This window comes from Falco rusticolus, chromosome 8 (assembly GCF_015220075.1).
Source record: "Falco rusticolus isolate bFalRus1 chromosome 8, bFalRus1.pri, whole genome shotgun sequence".
In the NCBI taxonomy this organism is placed as follows: Eukaryota; Metazoa; Chordata; class Aves; order Falconiformes; family Falconidae; genus Falco; species Falco rusticolus.
Window position 1 is genome coordinate 46,639,923 of NC_051194.1, and position 24,856 is coordinate 46,664,778.

At 35.7% G+C, this 24,856-nt stretch overlaps 1 protein-coding gene across 6 annotated transcripts in view; it reads right to left on the bottom strand.

Moving 5' to 3' along the window:
* Nucleotides 1–24,856, bottom strand: part of LNPK (lunapark, ER junction formation factor) — a 55,203-nt gene that overhangs the window by 25,537 nt on the left and 4,810 nt on the right. For 5 of the 6 annotated variants that reach the window (XR_005105745.1, XR_005105746.1, XM_037397385.1 and 2 more), the window contains exons 3-9: nucleotides 24,408–24,452; nucleotides 23,018–23,205; nucleotides 19,624–19,682; nucleotides 16,391–16,431; nucleotides 9,492–9,572; nucleotides 9,352–9,403; nucleotides 1,412–1,630 (exon numbers count right to left, since the gene is read on the bottom strand). Coding sequence is in view for 4 of the 6 variants with exons in the window: in XM_037397385.1 (XP_037253282.1) it covers nucleotides 1,412–1,630; nucleotides 9,352–9,403; nucleotides 9,492–9,572; nucleotides 16,391–16,431; nucleotides 19,624–19,682; nucleotides 23,018–23,205; nucleotides 24,408–24,452 (685 nt within the window). In the remaining 2 variants the exon portion in view is untranslated. The remainder of the gene's footprint in view (nucleotides 1–1,411; nucleotides 1,631–9,351; nucleotides 9,404–9,491; nucleotides 9,573–16,390; nucleotides 16,432–19,623; nucleotides 19,683–23,017; nucleotides 23,206–24,407; nucleotides 24,453–24,856) is intronic. The other variant, XM_037397384.1, reaches the window with a different exon arrangement.

A 24,856-nucleotide genomic window follows, 5' to 3' on the forward strand; every position in this document is an offset into this window, starting at 1 on the left:
ACAAGGAGGAGCGTGTGATTTTAAATTCATTAAAGAATTTTCAGTAAGCAGGTTTCAGTAAACATTGTTTGTAACCAAATGACCAGTTTCCTGGTGCAAGGAGCTTATTTCTAATACCTCAAGATAATCAAAACTTACTGATAATTTGCCTATACAGTTCACTTCAGGGATAAAAACAAATTTAGCAGTTTCATAATACAGGTAAACAACTACTAACAAAGAAAACAAGGCTTAATGGATTCCACAGAGGCACAAGAGATCAAAACTTTTCATGACAAGTTTACTCCACTACACTAGGCCATACAAAGAGGCATTTTAACATTCTGCTGCCCATCACCTTCTGTTAACAGACTGGGTGTCAATATGTACGTAGATTGTATCATGGAAATTAAGCAAAGACACAGAGTTTGTAATACTTCAGTAACTTTAAGTTAAAAATCAGGAACACTGGGTAGCAAAAAATATTCTTGATCACGGTATGAAGAGCAAAGAGCTACTCCACATTACAGTGGTGCTCAGAAGATTCTTGGCAAGTTGCATCCTTTCTATTTTCAAGACAGCACTTCATCTCCTTTCTCACCTTGTGATCCAACTTGCCAAACATCCTGCAACAAATGAAAGGCCCGGCACTAACCCACACACAGCTTCACCATCCATGAGGAGAATAAGAACAATGCTTCCCACCCAATACTCTCAAATTATGCTGTTCCTTCTATTGGAATTTAGTTCATGTTCTATTTAACAAAGTCCATGCCATCTGAACACTAATCCAAAAATCAAAGAAAAAGCATTTTCAGGATATGAAACCAAATTTTAAGGAGTACTCATTTCTACCAGATTTCAACCTGTTGCTAAACTTTTGATTCGTACCAAAATAACAATACAATTTTAGAGAAGAATTCAGCTACAGCTTAGACAACTTTTCTGGTATATTTGGTATTTTACACTGTAATCTATGAGTATAGATTGCATGACTATACCTCCTAGAGTAAAAATTTAAGTAAATGTCAAGATGCATGTTAAAAAAATATGTGCAGGGTTTAGTGAGAAACATGAATGTATTCTGAAAGTGTTCTCCTCTGTACCTGATTTATATAAGTGTAGAGCTCTTCTAAACCAAGAACATAAAAAGGTATGCTATATTGTTGACTACAGAATACTGCAAAGTTTTATTGCCATTTAAACAAAGAAGCCATAACAGTTAAATGAGCTCAGGCAATAGGTTTCAGCATCAAAAGGTGCCAGCTGTAAAGAGTTATGGCTAATTGAATATGGAACTCCTGCTTAATCAGATAACTGCTCTGCTATTTGCAAATGAAATGCCATTTCCGTACTGTCTGAAAATGGCCTATTTTATTGGTAACCAGAGAAAACAATATAAACTCTAAATAACATTAAGTGCTCTGTTTACCCATTCCAGGCACTGGAGTAGCAGGGGATCCAGGGCGTCTTGGTAAAACATTTGACTGCAAGGATGGTACAGCAGTTCTTTCTGGGGGTCCGCTCAGAGCTGACGTGTCTCTTTGCAGAACAGGAGATGCTGGAACCAGTGTTTTTGGAGAGCCTTGTTTGGAAGTTACAGGCAGGGGTGTAGAAGCATTTCTTTGAGCTGTGGTCCTCTGACGAATTTCTGACAAGAACACATGCATACCGAACTTAATATCTAGCATTATAAGCAAGAGATTAGTAAATGTACATTAATATCTTTACTCTGATCAGCAAATTACAGAGTCAAATAAAACCAGAAAGGTCTATAACTAAAGATCACCAGCTACAGGGCTGACTGAATTCGTGTCATTGAAATAAATCCCACACAGAATACTGTATTTTAATAGCAATAACCATTAACTGTTAGATACTTAGGGCAAAACTCTTCTAGAAGAAAATTAACAGATACCTACCTTGCCATTCAGTTCTCCAAGGCAGAATGTTGGAGATATGAACAACTAGATTCAAACCACAATGTACAGGCAGAACTGACCACTGTTTTTACTCTATGGTTTAAACATGCTTCCAAGTATTTAACTTTTCACAGGACCAAAAACTATTCAGTCAACGTATAAAACATCCAGACCAAGCACCCAGTTATTAGAAAATTCTCAGATTGGATAAATAAATTCTAAAGCCAGAAGAAAACATAATGCTTCATTAAGATCACAGTTTCATTCACCTTTTTTCAGCAGTCCTACAATAAGCCATGTGCTTGTGTTGTCGTGAAGCCAAAAATGGGCTCTGCTGGAACATGTCCTTACTTTTACCTCTTCTCACTCTGCTATTAGTTACTATTAAATCACTATTATGAAAGACTTAAGTTTCCTCTGTTGTTCTTACCTGAAGCCAGAGTTCTCCTTAACCAATGGGATTATGATCCCATTAATATATTAAGGTTTGGATATTATATTATTCATACAAACCTCAAGTTCCGGTATATTTATATACACTAGTTTGTTCCCCAAACAAGACAGAAACTGTGCTCATGAACAGCAGACACCGTCATCCATTCCTCATCCCATCTATACCCAACCACCTCTAGGGAGCCTTTGAAATACACGATTTCAAGAAAGGAAATTGAAATGTAACCCTTGCCTTAGGGCTGCAGACATTAACATGGTTACAAAGTGACAGCTTAGTCTCTAAAAGGTACACCCCAACAACGCCTACACCTAAGGCTATAGCAACCTAGAGTTAAGAGTCTAGCACCCCTATTAGTTTGAACAAGCTTGCCGGTCTGCCCTCACAACAAATGGAATTTAACATTAGAATTGGACTTTAAATTCATCTCCCTAGGTTTCAAGATTAGAAAGATTTTTCCTGCTGACGTTGTCTCAGGCTGGAAGAGTTTAAATCTTTAGCAGGCAATTTACAGGTCCACTGGCAACCAGCCATGGGGAGATAAGATGGGTGTGTTAAAGTCTGAAGGAATGATCCCTGTACCTGAAAGTACACCACTACTACACTAAGCTTCTGTATGAGCCAGAGAAGGCAGGGAGTGCGCTAATTTGCTTACACTAGCTAAAAACAGAGTTGCTATCACTGGAGTACTTAGTCAAACAAAAGTTCTGTTGGAAAATCATCAACATCTAGTGCCAAGAAATTGCAACATACATAGCTTATGTTCTTGCCTACTTTTATGTACAGATAAATAGGATTAATATACACAAGAAAGAAAAAATGACTCTTTGGTGTCATCAGGTACACCAACTACAACTGCACAGTCTTAGTAAAAATCCACGTAGTTCAGTTTCCTACAGAGCAGAACAAATTACTAGTTCTCCCCCTCATGTGCGTGACCACATTACTTCATACAACTTTATCCTCCTAGTTAGATTACCCAATGACTAAAAAGATTTCGAATTTTAACTTTGTTTTAGCAATTAAACTTCGTCCCCTCACTGTTTAAACTGTCCAGAATCTGGAAACCAGGATAAATTGGTGAGGCAATTGCAGAAGTTCCATTAAACTTTCCTTGATGACTTACTTCTATTTTGAGAATTGTTCCTCTGTTGAAAGTTTCATTTTAATCAATAATTCATTTATGATGAACTTCACCATTGACATTTCTTTGAAAGCTTTTTCTGACAGACCTTAGTAGTAACCTTGCAAGTCTAACTACACTAGAGTAATTGCATTATCCCCTCCATGCCATTTGACAGGCATGACTCATCTATAAACAATATATTGACTCTGCCCTATGATCTATTTATCTATATGTTCAAGTTTGTGTAAGTTTTCAGTCTGCTATGTTTCAAAAAAAAAAAAAAATCAAGCTAAAAGGTATGCAATTTCTCAACTCTTCTAGCTCCACAGATCTTCAAAAAATGAGTGACAAATATGAAGCCTAGACCCACTTGATCCAAGATCATTTTAAATACCTATAAAAAGACATTCTAATCCACTGGTAAGATCTTCTTTTTCATTATAACAGCTACTTTATTATGGTTTTACATATAAAAATGTCAAAGACCATGACTATAATTTTCACATATGGAGGTTACTTCTATATTTTGGAGGCTTTCTTCCTATATCATATGGTTTAAGCATGTCAGTTTTGGTTGCTTAACTGCTCTGAGTGTTTCAATAGGTCACCGATACATCCACATGTCTTCTGAGCCCATAATACACTGTTCCTAAGCAATTTTCATGCCAGCTGCAAGAGCTTTGCCCCTTTTGCCTGTTCTTTCTGAAAGGTCATTTTTGGCAAGCCTCCTTTAGAAAGTTACTTCCACTTTAACGACTCTTTCCCCATATTTTTGCTCCTACAAAGATGTTGAACTCAAGTACTTTACAGTTAGTATTAAGAAGATGTGCTTCAGTAGGTTTTAGTCTCATTACAGAGGTAAGAACGCAAGACTCATTGCTAGGTCCCACAAAATGGTATCAGGTTTTTCACAAGGCTTTCCCCCCACCCTCCACTTAGAAGTTCACTTGACTTTCACTCTATTCTTATTTCATATTTAAGTGAGCTTGCCAAGGCTCTGCTGCTCCCCAAGTAAGAAAAGTTACTAGAAGAATTTACATTATGAGAAGATGAGAAACGCTCCCCTTGCAGAGACCAATAGCCCATCCACCCCAGCGTATCAACTCTTGGAGTGGCTGTAGATGTTAATGTCAACACTCAAAACTCTGATTTCTTTTGCCCACATCTCTGATGCCACCCCCAGATCCATAAACACATAGTCAGGGACGTTAGAGAGTACAATCCTGCACAATCATTTTAATATCACATATAGACCCTGTTGCCCATGAACTCCTCTAATTCCTTTTAAACCTGCTATCCACTTCGACAATAACAGCCCTAATATTCTCCTGCAGTAACTGGGTATTATCTACATACTTCTCAAATTGCCTTATGTTGAGATGCAATGTGTTAATAACGAGCCTCTTCCAAAGTTCAGGTTTCCGTAACTTAAGTTCCACAAGTTAACCAAGTAACATGTCTGTCTGATCTCAACAGTAATACACTACTGCTTATGTAGTTTTAATAACATTTTGCAGTTTTCCCAAGTTTTTTCTTCCTTGAATGATTTTTGTGCGTCTGCAAACCAACTGTATGAAGACAAAGGACTTAAAATTAGAACTTTTATTCTTCTTTGGACTAGAGTTCAAATTCTGCAGTTACCAGCACTGAACAACACAGATACATAAGCAGACATTACTTAACATGGCCACTACTCACAACTGATGATTCAGTATGATCTCTTAAAGAATATTAAGATATCACCAGTGGCGAGGCAGCTGTATTTTTCATGTTTACAATCAAAACTCTTTTATTTCTCCCTTATTTCAAAACTCCTTGATTTTTGTAGAGAAGAATACATCATTTTTAAAGAGCTAAAAAGCACAAAGCAGGTCAATATATAGTTCACATAACTTGTTGGCTTTAGAGGCAAAGACCAACTGAGAATTTACTTTCTTCCTCCTCATGCCTGTACCCATCCCGCAGCCTGCAACCATCTGTTATTGCAGTATTTTTAATTCAGGTCATAGAGTGATCTCATTTACAATACAGCCCTGCTAACAGTTGTATTAGCACAACAAATGGAGCAGGTATCAACAAAAGGATATTGCTGATAAATATTCCACTGCCAATATATACTTACCCTATTTTTTTCATAGGGTCAAAGTACTATACGCTTATCAACTCTATCCCTCAAAACATTTCTGAGTAGATGAAATTGCACACTTGTTTTTTCAAACTCCTTTCCTTCTGGATTTATAGGTGCTTTCATATTCCAAACTGAAGATTCATTTGAATCATCTGTTAAAACTACAATTATTTAAGAAGCATGTGTCAAAATCACAAAACCTGCAGAGCAAGCTAAATTAAGTATGCAAATTGGGGCACTACCAGTTGTTTTTTCTAAGAACCAACTATTATACAATGCTGATGAAGTCTTTGTACTAATTAGTATGACGTACAAATTTCCTTTTCAACTGGTAAGCCAAAACCATACCAACTAACCTTTCATCAGCTGCCTCATACGCAACACTGTCCAATCTGATTACACATTGGTCATTATTTACCCTCTCTTCAAAAAGGGTCAATTACAGAGCTCAAGATAATGAGTTCTGCTGCCTGGCTAGTTTGCATCCAAAGTGAGCAAAGGGAAGATCAAGGAAGCTTTAATATTAACTTGTTTTAATATTAACTTGTTCACTTGATATTTTATCATTCCAAATCACTGTAACTCTACCACATACACCAAATTACACCACAACCACATTAAGGTGTCATCTAGTTACAATAAGTTATATACTGCACAGAACAGAAGCTAGTATTTGGTTTGGGCAGATATTAGCAATAAGCTAGTAGATTTTTAATAGCGAAAAACTGAAATTATTACCGCATGTACCAAGAACAGGTTATTTAAAAAATAAGTCTCCACAATTTCACAAGCTAAAGGCAAACAGAGTGTCCCTCCTGAACCATACTGCATCTACAAAATATAATAGTTTGCATATCCACTTTCACATGGATAAAAATCACCACTAATTCCAAGTTCAATGTTGGAATTCTAATTCAAAAATTGGAAAAATGAGAGGAAAGGAAGTTTTGCTGTATATGAACAAAATTATATAGAATCATAGAATCATTTAGGTTGGAAAAGATCCTTAAGATCATTGAATCCAACTAAGCTGTGATAGCTTACAAAATTTATTTTCCAAAATCCTTTCCAAAGCTAAATTGCACTTTTATTCAGGATAAAGTAAATTGCTTACTTTAATGTGGATGCACCCAAAGAAGCTGAATGATGTTTGAATCAGAGGTGTACTTTACATTCTCTCGGTTGTGTCCTCACTTAAGAGGTCTCTGGTTTACACCACAACATCTCAGAGAACAGCACTTACATTCTTCTCAAATGAAACTAAACATGGAACCAGTTTACAGCTAGCCCTAAGTAAAATCCCCTAAACACATACAGTGTAGGCAAATGCCTCAGCAACAACTTTCACTGTACAGATCTACTCCTATTATACCACTTATTAATACAGACCACAGCCTATAGCGGCTGGCTCTCAGAAATACTTCTAATTCTCTCAGAATCTGTCCTTTATAGCCTTTCTATTAACAGTCAAATCAAAAATCAACACAACACTCCACAGGCTGGATCCAACTAACCTGCTTTTGACTAACGTAGAACCCTATACCAAAAGCACGTGCACTGTGTTTTGTAAACCCAAACATACACAAGACTTGTTAACTAACAGAGACTGAGCAACTCACTTGTCACCATCACTACTTAAACAGGCTGGGCAGCGGGGAAGAGAACCGTTGTGTAACTCCTTGGGAGCTTCAAAAATGCTGGTGATATATCTTAATAAAGCCAAGGTGACTAAAGACTTCTCATTGTCTATTTAATTTACAGCTAGTTATCTCTATATCTCTATATAGAAACACACATTTCTAGGCAGTTTCATCCCCTGGTCACCATTACTTGCATTCTACAACCAGATCTGTCACCCTGCTTCTGGAATGATTGCTAACATATCTCAAAAGAGAACGATGAACAGGAAGAGTTTAAAAAAAAGACTATCTAAACAGGTATGACGGAAAATTCTTGGCAACCACCCATGAGCTGAGAAAACAAAAGAGAGTGTCAGAATGGCCCTTCAGCCTTAAAAATCTATGAATACTGCAGAAACAGAATGATGGGAGAGACAGGTAAGGAGCAAACTTCAGAAAAAGCTGTTGTGCCCAGGAAGAGATAAAAGAGCTTTACTGCTAACATACTGCACTGCAACTACCCACTGTCAACGTCAACAAGAAAAGGTGGTTTAAAAATATTTTTATGGCCATTTGAAACTACACAAAAAGAAGAAAACTGTGGATTTGACCACGCAGCTTATGAACACCTTTGTTAATAAATCCATGCTCTGCACACATCCAAACCAGCACTCCAAGAACAAAAAGACAAATAAAAGTTTGGTCACTCACATGAATTTGACACAAAGTTGACAGTTCCAATACACGCTCTGAAGCACTCATCTATTTTATGTGAAATTATGCACATCAGACAGTGCAGTTTAATTTGAGCACCAGCTCCTAAAGGTCTAAATTGGTTATAACAACAAACTAATACTCACTCTTTGCAACAGAGCTTTGTAGGTACCTTCAGCATTGTAAAACAAGGTAGCCTTTATTATACTGTGTTAATACTAGCATTTTTAGTTTAACTACAGCATATTATACTCAGCTTTACAAAAAACTTACAGTAGTTTTTCTGCATATAATTTTTAATTTATAGTCCATATTTTTAATACAAGCATTCTACTGGGAGAGTGGGGGAAAAATATCTTTTCAGTCTTGAAACCTGTGTGCGCAATATAAATACACCACTTTCTTGAAACACATGCAAGTTTTTTCTATTACTTTTATTTTTTTCAATAGCATCTTTAAATGGAACATCAAACTGGTAAAGAACTGTCCATTCTTTGCACCTACAAAATATCCAGTTTCTGCCCTACCTTTGTGGAATCTCTCCATCCACCATATAAAAGTATTTTAAGCATTGTATTAGGAATGCTCTAACTAGCCAGAAGTAGGAACAGAATTGAAAAGCTAAGTCAATGAACATTACATAAGATTTGAAAGCACCTTAGTATTGTAGAAAAATTTCAAGCGTGCCACAAGAAATTAATTTTCTGGCTACTTTATCATCAAGCACTGTTAAACACCAGAGCGAGTCCAGAGGGGGGCCACAAAGATGATCAGAGGGCTGGAGCCCCTCTCTATGAAGACAGGCTGAGAGAGCTGGGGTTGTTTGGCCTGCAGAAGAGAAGGCTCCAGGGAGACCTTACTGCAGCCTTCCAGTACTTCAAGGGGAACTGCAAGAAAGCTGGAGAGAGGCCTTTTACAAGGGCATGGAGTGACAGGACATGGGGTAATGGCTTTAAACGGAAAGACAGTAGATTTGATTAGACATAAGGAATAAATTCTCTACTGTGAGGGCGATGAGGCACTGGAACAGGCTACCCAGAGAAGCCATGAACGCCCCATCCCTGGAAGATTGTTCAAGGTCAGGCTGGAAGGTGCTTTGAGCAATCTGGTCTAGTGGAAGGCATCCCTGCCCATGGCAGGCATGGGGGGTTGGAACTAGGTGATCTTTAAGGTTCCTTCCAACCCAAACCATGCTATGGTTCTATGATCCTGCTGTCTAGAAAAGCATCAGACTTTAGTAATAGATCTGAAAAATACAGAACAGTAATGGGCATAGTCTAATAAACAGTCTATTAACCCTAAATAAAGGTCAACTGATCTACAAGTTTTATCACAGAGAGACTTCTGAAGTGGAAATCGCTATGAAAGATGAGTGTCTATGCTAAAGAGCAGCTGTTTTACAGGGCAATTACCTTGTCCAGGTCTTGGGGTTGCAGATGTTCCAGCAGATGGCAGTTCAGCCTCCTGCCAATTAATTATAAATAACATTATCCAACTGTTTGGCTCCATAGTATCTTTCATATTAAATCACTATCAATACCAAGAGTCTCACCTTTGCACTTGATCCCGGATCAAACCTTTCAAGGATTAATTTAGCAGTCTTGTAAGTTTCCTTCTCCATTACTTCCTCAAGCTGGAAACAAAAGGTTTCACACATCAATACAGAATTCTTCAAAGTATTTTCCCCTCATATCCTCCCACTTACAAGCAACTTATCAATGTTACCAAAAGGTGAAGCTCAGTCCAATGAACCCTTGTTCAAGCAAGTTCAGATACCTGCAGATTTTCTGTATTCAACAGAAATGAAATTTTGCTTTCAAAAATACTTTCTTAACTAATGGGCTACTTGTATTTAACAGCTTTATTGCAAGGAAACACCAAATATTGCTAATTGTTTACATATAATGAGGAGAATAATTACATGCACCAACTTCAATAATGGAATGTGCAAAAATCTATCAGCCATCATTATTGGAAGTTATTAGACATGACAAGCGAATGACAGGCAATTCCTTAGATTTATTTCCTCATAGCACTTAATGCTATTAATTTAAGGAAGGTCGTTAGCCAAGTGCTTTACAGAATAAAGTCTCTGTGCCAATTAACTGCTGTCAGCATCGATTTTAGATTATTTATTAGCAGAAGCAATTAGCTTGCTGCAAATGCTGTGAAAACTCACTAACTAGAGAACAGCCATGGAATTTGCTGAAATGCCTTTAAAGGCTGAATCTCCATCTTTACAGCGATTCAAACCACTTCTCAGAAAAAAGGAACATGTTAAGAATTTAAATAAAAAAATTACTGAGAACTATGCATACTTTAGGGAGTGTAATTAAAGCACTTCATTATTACAGCATTTTATTTACAATGCACTCAAGTGGCTTTATAGCTAATACATGGGCTTAATTAAAAAAGTAATCAGTAGTAAAGTATCATTTTAGTGATTAACAGCCAACATCAGAAGAAGCTTAACTTCAACTATCTCCACTTTAAAGTTATGACAAATAGCTAATATGTATAGAAATTACAATGCATTTTACAGTTATCTTAAACAGACCTTTTGTCCCAAATATGCTGACTAATGGCCATGTTTAGCTAAAAGTGAGGGGTCTGTTTGTTCTTAAGTTTGCTGTTGGCATAAACTGCAAAACTGAAAAGGTCAGTGGTCAAAAAATTAAGTTCTCTCAAACTCATTTATCACTACTAAAATAACAAATGGTGCAAGTTAACATGACTTTTACACCATCATTTAGCTAGTGAGAAACTAAAGTTTCAGCTGTTCTGCATATACAGACCTTGTAAGGGTTTTTACCTTTAGACAGACCTCAGAAGCTAAATAAAATTCGCTCATTTTAATGGATACACAGTATCCATTAAACACTCACTCCTACACACTACCTGAAGTTTAAGGCAAGGAACACTATCCAGGCTGTTAATTAAGGACTGTTGAAACAAAAGGGAGTGAAAAGGGAAGTAAAAATCAATTTCCTAAACTTGTATTTCAGCAGGACTTTGGAGTTAACCCACTAACTTCGTAAAACAAATGCCACACACTGCAGTAAGATCAGAATTAAGAGTCTAATAGGAAAAATAAATTATTTATTGCTTATAAAAGTGAAAACCATAAGGCAGACCTTTATATGAAGGGGTAAGGTTAGTGAGGTGAGGCTGCCAAGTGGGGAAGTGTTAACAGTCAGTGTCAATATCTGGCCCCCATATCAAAATAAAAAATGCCACTTTACATTACTGAACATTCATGCATGCAATTGTCTTTGTAGCCACACAGGAAAATGAGAAATAACATTCTGCAGGACAAAGTGACCTTTCGGAAGAAAAAAAACCTGGAAGGCTCCACCATCACTTGACACTTTCCTTATCTGACACACTTCTTACATTTCAATATTAGATAATATGGTAGTTATTTGTGGATATACAAGTTTTGCAAAAATAGTAACATTATCATGAAAGGGAAAAATTTAGCTCTCATCACAAGATTCAGATGTCAAAGTTATTTTCACATTATATAGTTATTAGATGATTCAACAAGTTACTCTTCATATTTTGAAATTCATATACAGCTTTATAATTCCAGTAAAGCTAAATCTGAACAAGAATTAAGTTTCACAACTGACCACAAGTTTCTTGACAATGTACAGAAATAGTCAAGATTTCTAAAAGCACACTCATAGTTCTCATGGTTCTCCTTCTAGGACTTATTTTTCTAAAAACCAATTGAATTTTGGCTGACAATACTAAATACTAAGGAATCAAACAGGTCAAAATTTACCTTTTGAACAAATTAGCATAATTACTAGAAGCATAGTTACCAGAAGCAAGTAAGGGCCTAAGTAAGCATAGCAGAAGAAACTGGCTTGTGGACTACTTGTTCAATGCAAATCAACATACTGACTTCTGGTGTATTCCTCATCCTGAAGCATTACCTTGGGAAGGTTACCTAGTGCTGAGCACTGGCTCACTAATGCAGCAAATTGCTTGACACCTACTGCTCTTTTTCATAATATACTCTTCAAGATCCAAAACTCTTCTCACAAAAACATTTCTACTTTCTGCCAAGGTCTAATTCATAGTCTGTTATTATCAGCAGCCTTAAATACTGAGTAACCAGGATCACAAGTGAAGTCTCTACGAAAGTTAATACCAGCCTAATCATGGATTTTTCAAACTTTTTTCATGGAATTAACCACATCCTAATAAAGAAGCATGGTTATATACCACATTCTCTCCTATGAATAATTGCATGGATGGCCTCCTCTCCAACCGGCAACCAAACAGAATTCCTGTAGCAACACTATCAGTTGCCTATACTGAAAAGTAATACGAGTAATGTATTTTAAGCTTCTTGTGAAATTTAGCAACTGGAGGTCTTAAGTATTGGCATGGTGCAAACTACTTACGTGCCATAATGCTGTGTGAGTTCTTAAATTGAATTACTTGGTATGCTGAACCCAACTATGAAGAAGTTATTTCTTTAGGTTCACACAAAGCCACAGGATTCATTTTGGTCTACCATGTTAAGATAAGCCAGTACACACAGCTAAAGTTTCCTTAAAACAGGACATAAATTGTTTAAGCCACAATAATCAAGTATACACTGGACAGATCCATGCAAACAGTAAAACAACCAAAGTAACTCTTTTGTGTGAACACTACATTGAAGAAATACCTCATTTGATCGTTCAGAAAATACAATTTCTAACCATATTTTGAGCTTCCAATTGCACATCTGCAGTACCCTAGCATATACAGGGTAGACAAGACTGGGCTTATACAACAACCAACTCCTAGCAGAGGTTTTGTCACATACTGAAGGTTATCAAACTATCTAGTCTTCTATGCCTGGAAGGCTCAAGGTATGAAGTTCATTAAACAGTAGTTATTTTAAGTAACAAAATTCATATGCTGCATTTTTTCCATTATTAACATAACTGCAAGTCATCCCTGAAATCAGACTTCTTACTTGGAAAATTAACAGATACAGCTTCATAAATTCTTACCTGAAATGGCTAGGAAGTTTTTCAAGTCTAATGTTGTATTACAACTGAGCAAACTTCAACTAAGTTTAATTCTGACATGAGCAAAGTAATTACTATACTACGTTCACAACTCTGTCCTCGGGCTAAGAATTATCCCATCTTTAAGACTGCTGCTCCAGGTAAAGTCTCCACTAATTCCCACTTGCAGCAGATTAATATGAGTCCTGTACCCTTGCTTTAATATGCTTAACCCTCTGAACTTGCTCATCTATACACATTCAGGCTTAAGGGCTGACATCCTCATTAACAGAGAACTCTAAGGCCAAAATTAGAGCTACACAGTCACGAACACAACCAGAGCATCCCTTACAATCAAGGAGAGAAAAAAAGTTGTGTCTTGAAGTAATGCCTTAATTAGAGCTAATGAACATAATCCCTAACCCAAATCCATAAATAAACACCCCACATGTTTTAAAAGACATTCACTAGGAAAAGTAGTGTAGTCAGTTCTGTGGAAAATAAGTATTACACAAACCTTGAGACAAAGTAGAAGACAGACAACATTAATGGGCATTTCTAGATGAAGTATCTGTATTTCTATTTGTCAGGTATTTTACCCACATGAATATCCATGTGATTATGCCACCCAAGACTGAAGCCTTTTGAACAGAACTGAAGTTCTATTGAGCAGCTCACTGCTCAGCCACCAGGGCATCGTACCTAGTAGATGAGCTTACTCCGTTATAGGTACCCTTCAGCTCATAAGTAATGTCACTAGGGAAAAGGTGGACTACATCCCTTTAAAACACAAGTACTGTAACATTTTTCAAAACAATGTCTGCAATTTAAGATTTTTCCAGCAATGGGGTAGCTGAGCTGCAGTGAAGTGAAAAACCATAGCTGTTGTGGCAGGCCGACAGTGCCTAGAAGTTTGCATTACAAATACACAGGAAAAACATAATTTACTTATCCCAGATATTTTGAGGATCACAACAAATATCTTGGTAATTAATCCTATTTGCACACTCAGTAGCAAATCAGAATCTAACAGGGAAACAAATCCCCTCCCTCCCCCCTTCCCATTATTTTACTTAATGAAGGTTTTTGTTTTGTTTTACTAAAAAGTAGGTGTTGCTATAATTGTATGTGGCCACAGATAGTCTGAAGGAAGTTAATCCAAAACAAAATCAAATCTGAACATTATCAAAACCAAATTATTACAGAATGCAATTTTTGAGTGTTTTTATCTAAAATATAAATTATATTCTGTCTCATTACTTGCATCTACTTTCAGCTCATTTCAGCATGCTAGGTTTCATGTATGATGATCTCATTTTAATGCTTAATTGAATACCTTTAAATTATGATGAAACTCCCTAGTCAATCTTCTGAGTTAAAACTAACACTGCACTTACTGCAACCTCTTGTTGAGTATGTCTTCTGTTTCTGGTTCCTTGCTATGATCCAGGCACCCATATGATCAAGAGATAATCATGGACTAATTCCCCTCAGACTGACAAAATAGCTGAGTCACAGGTTACTGGACTTCTCAGAACTGTTTTACTAATCCTATTTAGAAGTCTGGCATGCATATATACTAATGGTAATTCATATTTCCAGGTTTAAACTCTCCAGTTATACTATAATTTTTATATTGTTCACAAAGTATTCATGTGGTAGTTTAATTTTTAACTACTGGCTGCTCTTCTACAATATGTTATTTTGATTTTTTTTGCATATGCAAAATACATATTTACATCTTGTTTCAACTGCATCAATTCTTAAAGTAAAAGTCTCCCCCTTATAAACCAGCTTTTTCCTGACTAATCTTTTATTCAACGCCTTTTCTCTAAAGTGCTTCTCACAAAAATTCAGCATTACTAGTTCTTCTAGAATAAATATGAAGATTTACATGATTACAGAAAAATAAACTTAAACTAAAATGAAAGCTTTACTTTAAGATACCAAAAACTGTTTTTTCCTCTATTGCGCTTTTTCTATTCCAAGAACTTTCTCTCCAAAGCTACCCAATGACTATGTAAATTGGTGATTAACTAATTTCAGTTAAGCAGTTTTCATAAAATAAAAACATAGTTGTTATATTTCATCATTTATTTAATTCTCGGAAAATGTAAGCCTCTCCAACCCCTCTTTACCACCTCTCCAACCAAGAACACTTCCTTTTAATAGATTCCTTAATAAAGGATTAGCAGATATAAACATCATCAAATCCTCTTTACCAAAGGGCAATAACAATTAAGTTACAGCTTATTATTTTTACAGCTACATTTTAGAAGTGATACAAAACAGAGAAGATCAGTGAAATCTGTTTCCCCTGTAAAGGCCACATAACACCAGATTCCTACCTGGCTGCTTTTTAGTAGCTTTGTTCTGGGTTTTCTATTAATTTAGCTACCACAGCAAAAACCAGAAGGCATGAAATGAACACTTTGGGAAACTCGTTAACAATAAAGCCTCATAATATAATCTTTGGAGTTTTTTGGGGGAGGGGCTGTTTTGTTGGCAGGAGTGTGGTGTTTGGGTTTTGGTTGGTTGGGGTTCTTTTGTGGTTTTGTGGTGGCAGTTTTTAAGTTTTGCCTTGCAAGGCAGGAGATGAAGTCAACAAAGTAAGTTAACAGAGAACTCCCTTATGGAATGGTTACATAGAAAGGAAGCAGCTTTCAGTTTTACAAACTTCACAAAGAGTGCAAGTTATCCAAAACTTGGAACGTTTTCCCTCCTGAATTTGTCTTACTGAGATTACGCTGATCCAGTTGAAGCAAACAGCTGGCATACACCAGTTTTCCACTGTTAACTCAACCTCACAGCTCACAAAATACTTGGCCTCAAGACAACTGACAGGACTGATACATGACAAATTTTTTAGAGGAAAGAGCGTCATGGAAGAAATACGTAGTACAAAAATACGATGGAGGAGCATGGGAAATAAGTGCATTCAAGATATAAACAGTAATCTCTTTCTTGATGAAAGAGTGACTCCAGACAAGATGGAAGCCCTTTTTGCTATTTATGAATAAGACATTAAGTAATAGAGTAACTATTGTATTTGCACTCTATGTTCTTAAATCAGTGCAACATTTAATACTTTATGATCCTAACGTGAAAGTAGTCAGTAATGAGTAGGTTAAAGCATACATTTTCATTTTCTGACAAAACAGAATCACTTCACATAGATCTAGCAACACTAAAACAGTAGGCTTAAGGTAGACTACAAGGAGACAATTTATTCTCATATCCAAGCAATCCTTTGTAGTTTTGGGGTAAGGAAAACCTTGTGTGCTACTAGAAAATGTACAAAAAAAAAAAAAGAAATTGCAATAGTTTAACTTCCCTCCCTCTGCTCTTCATCTATACATTACAATCAAACTCAACTTGCACAAACGTAAAACCACCTCAGTGGACCAAAACAACTAGCTTTTCCTGAAGTTTTACTTACTATTTTCTTCTTTTGAGATTTTAAATCTTCCAGTGCATCATCTAAAAGAAAGACATCATACATTACTTTTCAAATACAAAAGAAGAGAATTTCAGCACATTCTAAACATTGACTTCACCCTGTGAGATCAGGAAGAATTATGCACTGACCACTACCAACCCTACATTAGTAAACTTCCTGTAAAATAACCAAAGTTTTTATGTGGAAGTAAATCTTTTTAAATGCTAAACTGCTTATAAATTATAGCCCACTTATCACTTTACAGTTATAACTATTAAAAAGTTTTATGTACCATTTCCTCATTAAGCAAACCAATTCTATCCAGTGCCCTGCTTTGACCTTTACATTAAAACTGGTACAACAATGGACCAAATACACTTAATCTCATGAGCCAAACTACAGAAAAAAGCTTGAGGTCTAAATATTAATATATCTGAGTACCAGATTTACTGGCTTCAGTATTTCACATAAGCCTCTTAACACACACTAGTTTCAAATGCCAGGTCAAATCTGAGCTTCAAATCTCAATCTATTCCACACTTTCAATACTTTCAAGCTTCAGCAAAAAAAACAGTTTTGTAAAGAAAGCTACCAGAAGGCCATTTTACTACTAAATGTTAAGAGACTGTTAAAACTAACCTCTCTAAAAGGAAGGGAAAGAAAGGTCAAATGCATGAGGAATTTTCCTTTAAGTCAATGCTTGCAGCTTGGAACTCATGGAAAACTCACCGTAATAAACCATCGCCTAATATAGAAGATATTCTCTTAAATTCATTTCTACCATGCTCTTCACAACAAGAGTTTAACAAAAAGTTTTACAACTTTTTCCTCTTCTCAGCTCTACTAGAGACAAGCAGCTACCTTCAAGATATAGCTATTTCTACACATTTTTCAGTTTTCAAAAAAAGAAAAAGCTTCAGAGAACTACAGCAAACAATATCAAAACCCACCAAACATTTATAAATAAAGATACAAAAAAATATTTAAGTATGCTATACACACTTTTTTATACTACTTCAGGAACACTACTGTTACTTGAAATTAAGGGAACAATTATTTGAACTTTTCCAGAACGCAGAAACCCATTTTGATAGAATAAGCCACTACAAAATGTACAAAATGCTAAAACTAGGCATGTACATATTTGGAAGTTTATGCAATGAAAGGGAAGCTACAACAATCCCTTATTAGTTAAGATGAATAGGACACAGAACACAAACATATTTAGCACTGGGCCGGACCACAGAAGATAGACAGTTCCAGGAATAGTGCATCTTCAAATTAATAAGGTACCTCCTCACCAAATTTTACATTTATGTTACAACACTGCCTCTCATTAGCATCACACAGATTAACACCTTGAAATGCACTGCAATGCAGTATGGTATCATGCAGCCAAACAAATAGCACAATACAGTCAGCTGTTAACACTTAGAAGCTGCTTTTGGTACAGAAATGCCTAGAACATACATCTTCAAGCATAGCCTCCCACAAAGCAATGCAATTAGTTTAAACGTGGGCATTTGTTTCTGATCACTTTACCTCCTGTATTCAACAAGAACCTCATGAAACACCTGCCCCTTCAAACATAGCCAAATAAATGGCAATTACTGCAAAGTACTCTCAAGAAACCAATACATCTAATCCTAATTAAACTGACAAAAAAAAAGAATTCATACTAAAGAAGTCAATACCTGCAAGATACCTCATTCATTTTCCCCACACTTTGGGACTGATAGCCTAAATCTTCCTCAACAGTTGTTCACCAGCCAGTCTTAAAATGTGAAATTCCGTAATGTCTCTACATCACCTTTCCTAGCGTCTCACCAGGAATTTTCCTCATTCAGAGCATGGTTCCCAAAACTGGTGTATGCTGGTTATCCAGTATAGAGCTTTACAGTATTAAATAATCATCTCAAATGACTCAATGTGTTCTATTATCTTAAACCAGAATAAAAGGCTAGCTTTGAGCCACTCATTTGCCAGTTTACTCTGAGCTACATTTTCTTCTGCTTTCCTGCTGTAACTTTTGAACCGCACATTTGATTTCTCTTTTCCAAATACAGGACTTCTATCTTTCAGGTAAAACACTTTGTTTGCACCTGATCTGTGGAACAATGCACAAGCAATTTCTCTTGGCATGTTCTAACATCTACTAAAACCTGTCACACATAGATTCAACAAAAGCGCTAGACTTCCTTGTATGCTAAAACCAGCAATAAAGACATTTAAGCAAACTAGAAAAACATACGTACATTTTTTCCTTATTCAGCCATGAAATGCAAATATATATTCACCTTAGAAATTAATCACACAGCACCACAGAGTATATGGACAATTTTATTTCTACATAAAAATGTATGTCCTATGCTTGCATTTCAAATGCAAACATTAAGTTTAAGAAAAATTCCAAAAGTGATGTTTAACTCCTAAGCTGTCACAAATTAAATACATCATGTTGTTCTTCAAGTCATAAAACATAGTACAACATTGAGGTTTTCCTGTATTATTGCTCACATCACCATGAGATATTGTTACAGGCTGGACTGCTTTCAAAGAAAGTCTCAAATGAATTCTAACTACTGCAGGTAAGTGCCACAGATACAGTTTTAAATTCTGCATTAGAATGAATCTGCATGTTCTTTAACCACTTTATATACATATATAGTTGAACATCTGCATTACTTTTTGGTTTTGTTACATACCTTCAAATTTTCCTTCGTGCTCAAAACCACAAAAAAAACCACATGCATATCCCTTTTCCTCTCAGGAAAACAGAAGCATGCTTTGCAGAACTCAGGAGAGAAAAATCTGTCTTGACAAATTAAACATTTATGCTATAAATCTCTTCTCTTATACATAAAGATAGCAGGTTAAGACTGCTGGAATACTTGCAAGATGCAAGTATTAAAGGGAAGTACTACTATTGTTTATATTTCCTTTCCCTCACTCCTACACTACATTTTATTCCATTACACTTTGAGACATGCAAAGACAGCAGAAAGTTACCACAGTTTTATAAGTGAAGTGGAAGATTAAGCTGTTTCCTTCCTGTTCTTTCAAGAACTGTGCATTAGAGAAATAGTCTAGCTACTACTACCCATTTTAGCATCAACCAAAGGGCTACTCTTCTCTTCCTGGAAGCCAAATTATCAAAAATATTTACAATTTCAGAGCAAGCATCATTCCCATATTGTTCCATATTGTAAAAAACAACAGAAAAAAATACTTACTATTCCTCTCTGTCCTTTTGGAAAAGAAAAAAATGAGCAGTGTTCTTATAAACCAGATTCTTTAAAACAAAAAGAAGAATATTAGTTAAAATATATTACAGTAACCATTTCTGAAGTCATTTAGCAAACAGAAGACTTACCAGATGATTTAACTTTGCAAATACAAAAAACAGAAGTCTTCAAACACTATTTATACAGAAAATTAAGAATTAAATTAGTATCTTACCAACACTGCTCTAAATAAAATCCTCCTATTAAAATTTAACCAAGTATTACTTACTATAGGTAGAAATACTAAGCAAGCAGCAGCAAGTAACATCATTGCTTGCTAAAATGTTCAGCGGGACCTTTTTAAAAATTAAGGTATGGGCAGCTAGCTGAAAATTACTTACTCATCATTTCTTATTTAATAGATTTATGATGCATGATATCCCGAAACACAAGCTTACCAGCTAAGGCCCAAAATTAAGACCCAGGAGATTAGTCGGAAGAATTCAATACCAACAAAGACCACAAGGTACAGCTATCGTACAAATGCTCTCTCAGGTAGGGTTAACTGACCTGACTGCTGGCAATTTTAAAGAGCTCTGAATCCACTCAAGTTTCTGTAGGTTTTCAGCTGACTCAGCTCAAACAATGCAGCAGTTTATCTGTGCTTAAGATAAACTGATCTATGACTATTTTATATCTGAAAGGTCTCTCTGCAGTCACCAGGACTTCATTTGATTTAAAAATTAGAATTGCTTGTAATTATGAAGTTGACACTTCTCCTGGCAAGTTATTCAATCTAAGCCAAGTGGCAAATCTCATACTTCAAGCTCTTTCAAACATCTTATCCAAAACAGTCCCAGTACCAAGCACTATATAATAAAGCCCAAAGCAGCAATCTTTCATTTAAGAAAAAAAATTGTAAAGGCTAGAAAGGTTCTCTGAAAAACAGCTAGTCTAAGAAAGCATACAAGACTTCAATATATCTATATATGAAGCTATAAGATTTCAAATAGCGTTTCGGCTTAATTCATAAGAACATCTTTTGAATTTATTTAATGGATGCCCAGTTCAAAAGGCTTTCAAGCATTAACAAAACCTGAGTTAGGTAAGAGACAAGACAAATGGAATGTGAGAGTAACTTACTCATGGTCAGAAAAACAGAGAAAGAAGTTTAACTCTATGCTACATTCAATGGCATGCTGTAGTAACTACTCTAAGAATACAGGTGGCTTTGCCCACTTAGACAATGCAAGATGTGTCTCTTCATAAAGTATCAAATAAATGTTTTACAGGGTTTGAATCACTTGAAAGATTACATTACACAGGCAAAAGCATTACTTTTTTTTTACTGTATGCTTAATAAAGAGTATTCTACCTAAAGCTGTATTCTAAGCTAACAGATATATGGCAGGACTTCATGAAATAACATTTTCTCTTTAAGAACTTTGAGGTGAAAGTTTAATAGCAGACCATTTCAAACCAATTTTACAAAATAAAAACATATTTCTCTGAAAATCAGAACATGCAAGATGAAACAATCCAATTCAAAAGAAAATCACTTCAAGAATAGCATCGTTCTAACATGCTAATATTTTTTTATATACATTTAAAATTAATGATGTTACATATTCCCAGAACTTAACTCACACTACCAGCATCAGTAACTTGCTGAGACCCTAAGGGAATGACCTAAGGCACAAACAAGTTGGTGACTGACTGCAAGCTGGAAAAGGCAGACATATTCCAGTTTGATTAGGACTGAAAAAATCTCTAGAGTTATTACTGGGTGGCACCAGGCATTCAGCATGGAGTCACCTCTTGACCGAGAACAAAGACAAGCTGGCAGTTACTTGCCATTCATATCTGCCAAAAAAAGCTGAAGGGGAACAAGCTTAAGAGAAAAAATCAGATAAAACAGTTGCACATCATAAGAGAACAACAGTCTAATTCTAAGTGTTAGTAAACTGATATCCAATTTAAATTTTACAGAAACCTACCTTTAAAAATAAATAAATAATTGAAGGACAAACTAGAGACTAAAAACCCAATGTGAAAATTCACACCACAGCACTAGAAGTCACCACCTCCAGGAATACAAGTTTTCATTGCTACACTAATCCTAACACACCTAAGTGAAGGGAGGCTGGTAATACTTCCTCTCCCACAGGCTTCCCCTACTAGCATGAGCAAGCCTCACATGCTAACAACAAGGACTTTCAAATCCTTGTCCTTAAGAACAAAATCAATTCATATTGCTGCCAAAGATTAATTTGAGCTTTAATTTCTGTATTAATCCTTTCCAGTCAAGATATTGCTGCCCATGAATCTTCTCCACAGGATTCTGTAGCAGCAGCGTATTAGTATATTATGCATAGCACAGTATGACTTAGAAAAAGCATCTTCAAGTCGATGTTTTTTGCAGGTTATGTTATGCTGACCCATACTACTCAAACTCACAAAACCTTAAGTATTTACATTCAACTTTGCCTTTCAAGTCTAAAGCTAGGGTACTGACAAGTCATGTTTTCATACAAAGATGCTGTACAAATAGACAGTATCTATGATGTTCATTTCAGCAAATTAACAAATGCACTGTGGTCCCTGTCGGTAGGAAAGATGCTCAGTAGGCAGCTTCTCCTCCTTGGTAGTCTGGGGGAAGGGAAGGCAGGAAAGCAGCAGTTTAGTGAAGTGGGAGCCCATTTTTTTTATTTTTAGAAAAGCAGTTGTCTTAGAAAACAAAAGCCACTCATGAGGATCAGCAGCCAAACAGCTCAGGGGAACAAAAAAAACTATACAATACCCAATGATGTTAGGATATTTTCTGGTTGAAGACTACAGTCAACAATTTTCCAGAAAAACAGCTAATTACAGAAAACTAGTTCTCAACATATTTAGGCTGATGACCTTTCAAGTTCTTCTGTGTTAACAGTCACCTAACATGCAAAAGTAAGTTTCTCCATTCATTCTTGTATTTTTTTTCCCAATTTTATACACTGTATTTTACATACAGGCAATGTATCTTAGGTCACTTTCATATAGCAGCGTTACTTTCCCAAATAGCACTAGACATAAAACCCAAGATAATGCTCATCTGCTTATATTGCAGGTGTCCAGATACAGGTCTGTGTCTATTATTTTAATAATTTTAATAAGCCAAGTAACTTCAGATGCTAATACCTTTTAATGGTAAGACTTAGTTCTACACTAAAACCAGACCTATAAGAGACATTTCTTTCAAAGAAAGTGTCTGCCTAGCTACTTGGATTTATTTCACAAGAAAAAAAAGTTATGACAACTCATGGATTGTCAAAAGCAAACCTAAACCCCTGCTGAGATGTATTTCCCATCTCCTTTTATCAAAAGAACAGCAGTTAGAAAAAGAAAAAAAGACATATTTACTTACATCAATGGAAATGCAAAAAATGGAAGTGTCATAATCAACCTTTCTGTCCATTCATCAGGAAGACACCAGAAATATACAATTAGGCAGGTGATAAGGTAAAGAACTGAAGAGTAGAGAAGCAGCCTTCCAACCCATAGTTTCTGTAGCCTCTGATTTTTTTCTCTAAATTCTTCTAATGTCTGTATTTCCTGTAAATAAATAGGGTTCAACCTTCTTAGTGAAATCAGTGGGCATTTTTACAAAGCTGGCTTTAATTGTTTTCTAAAATTACCCATATCAATTTGATACTTGATTAGAAACATCAAGCAGCTTTTTGATAAACAATATTTGCACAAAGGTAACTCATAGCATAAATACTTCACACTAAGGTTTCGATGTGGGCCATTTGCACTGTACTAGTAGTAACACGTCGTTATTGGGAAGAAGTATTACAGATCAGCACTTTTTCCTTTTTGTAATGCATTAGTGTATTTGGGACAAGAGGAAAATGCTAATATGAATGGCAGTCTTTATGATAAGATAAATCACTAACCATACTTTGCTTACTAAAACTTTCATCAGGCACCTGTGGAATTTCAAATGCTGTTAATACTTTTCTACTAATATTTAATAAATTCATTTAATACTTTTCTACTAACAAATTACTGAAACCTCTTTGTCACTTCACATGCTTTCATTTCAGTATCCTCCTCACATCAAGAGTGAAAACCTGGACATCTGAATGTTGCTTTTTGGCATATTAATAAGTGATCAAGCAATGCTCTGTTATGTTACCATTTTGACTGCATTTCAAGTGACAATAGGAATACTCACACTTTCATTAAAAGGAAAACAAAAAATATCAACAGCATATTTCAAAACAGTTAATTTCCCCATAGAGTACAGACATCTGTCACAAATGCTAGCTAAAAATCACAATTGATTACTGAACCGTCTATTCAGTTACTCTGCCCCTGACCTTATTTACTACTACTACAGTTACAACTCTTACACTTAAGACCATACATTGAAGCTTTTCTAATGAGCCTGACGAATGGAACTTTGCGTTAGTGACATTTTCCATTACACAGGAGTTTAACCATTAGTTATAATTAAATTGTGTAATCAAGCCAACTTCACATTCATTCTCATTTCAGACTCTCTAAATATTTAAACTGTAGTTTCTCACAATCTGTTATACATTATGGTTCTTTTGTTAAATGACTAAGGGGAAAAAAGGTAGCAGTCCATCTGAAACTCAAAATCTGTAGTACATCCAACTTGAATACTTACCAAAATAATTTTAAATTCCATGACAGTGTTTTACCTAATGTGAAAGAAATACACAGCCAGCAAAAAATGCGTATTTCTAAACAAAAAGCAAACAACACACCAAAAAGCAAATACCTACCTTATCAATTTTCTCTAATACTTCTACAGTGGAAGGCTTTGCCTGCTTACAAGAGAAAGAACAAAGATGTTAATCTCACTAAAAAAAAGTCAGTATTTTGAGGATTACTGTACATTAACAGCTTCCTAACACAGATATATTCTTAACAGATTAATGTATTATCTATTTTACATAAAGCTAAGAAGCTTTCCTACTTTAATAGTGACAAATAGAAGGTACTGTAATGAATCACTGTTTTACAGTTGGTATTGTTATTAACTGAAGGCTCCTCTCCTGCACCACAAGAGATTAAAACCTATAATGCATGTACAGCCATAACGGATGTGTGGGTGGGAAGTAAAACAAGGAGATAGTTGATAAGTAGAGAGGATAGGCAAAACAAAGATAAATTCTCAGGTTAGGGCTTCCCATATATTACACTTTTTATGACTGTTAATTCCGCACAAAGA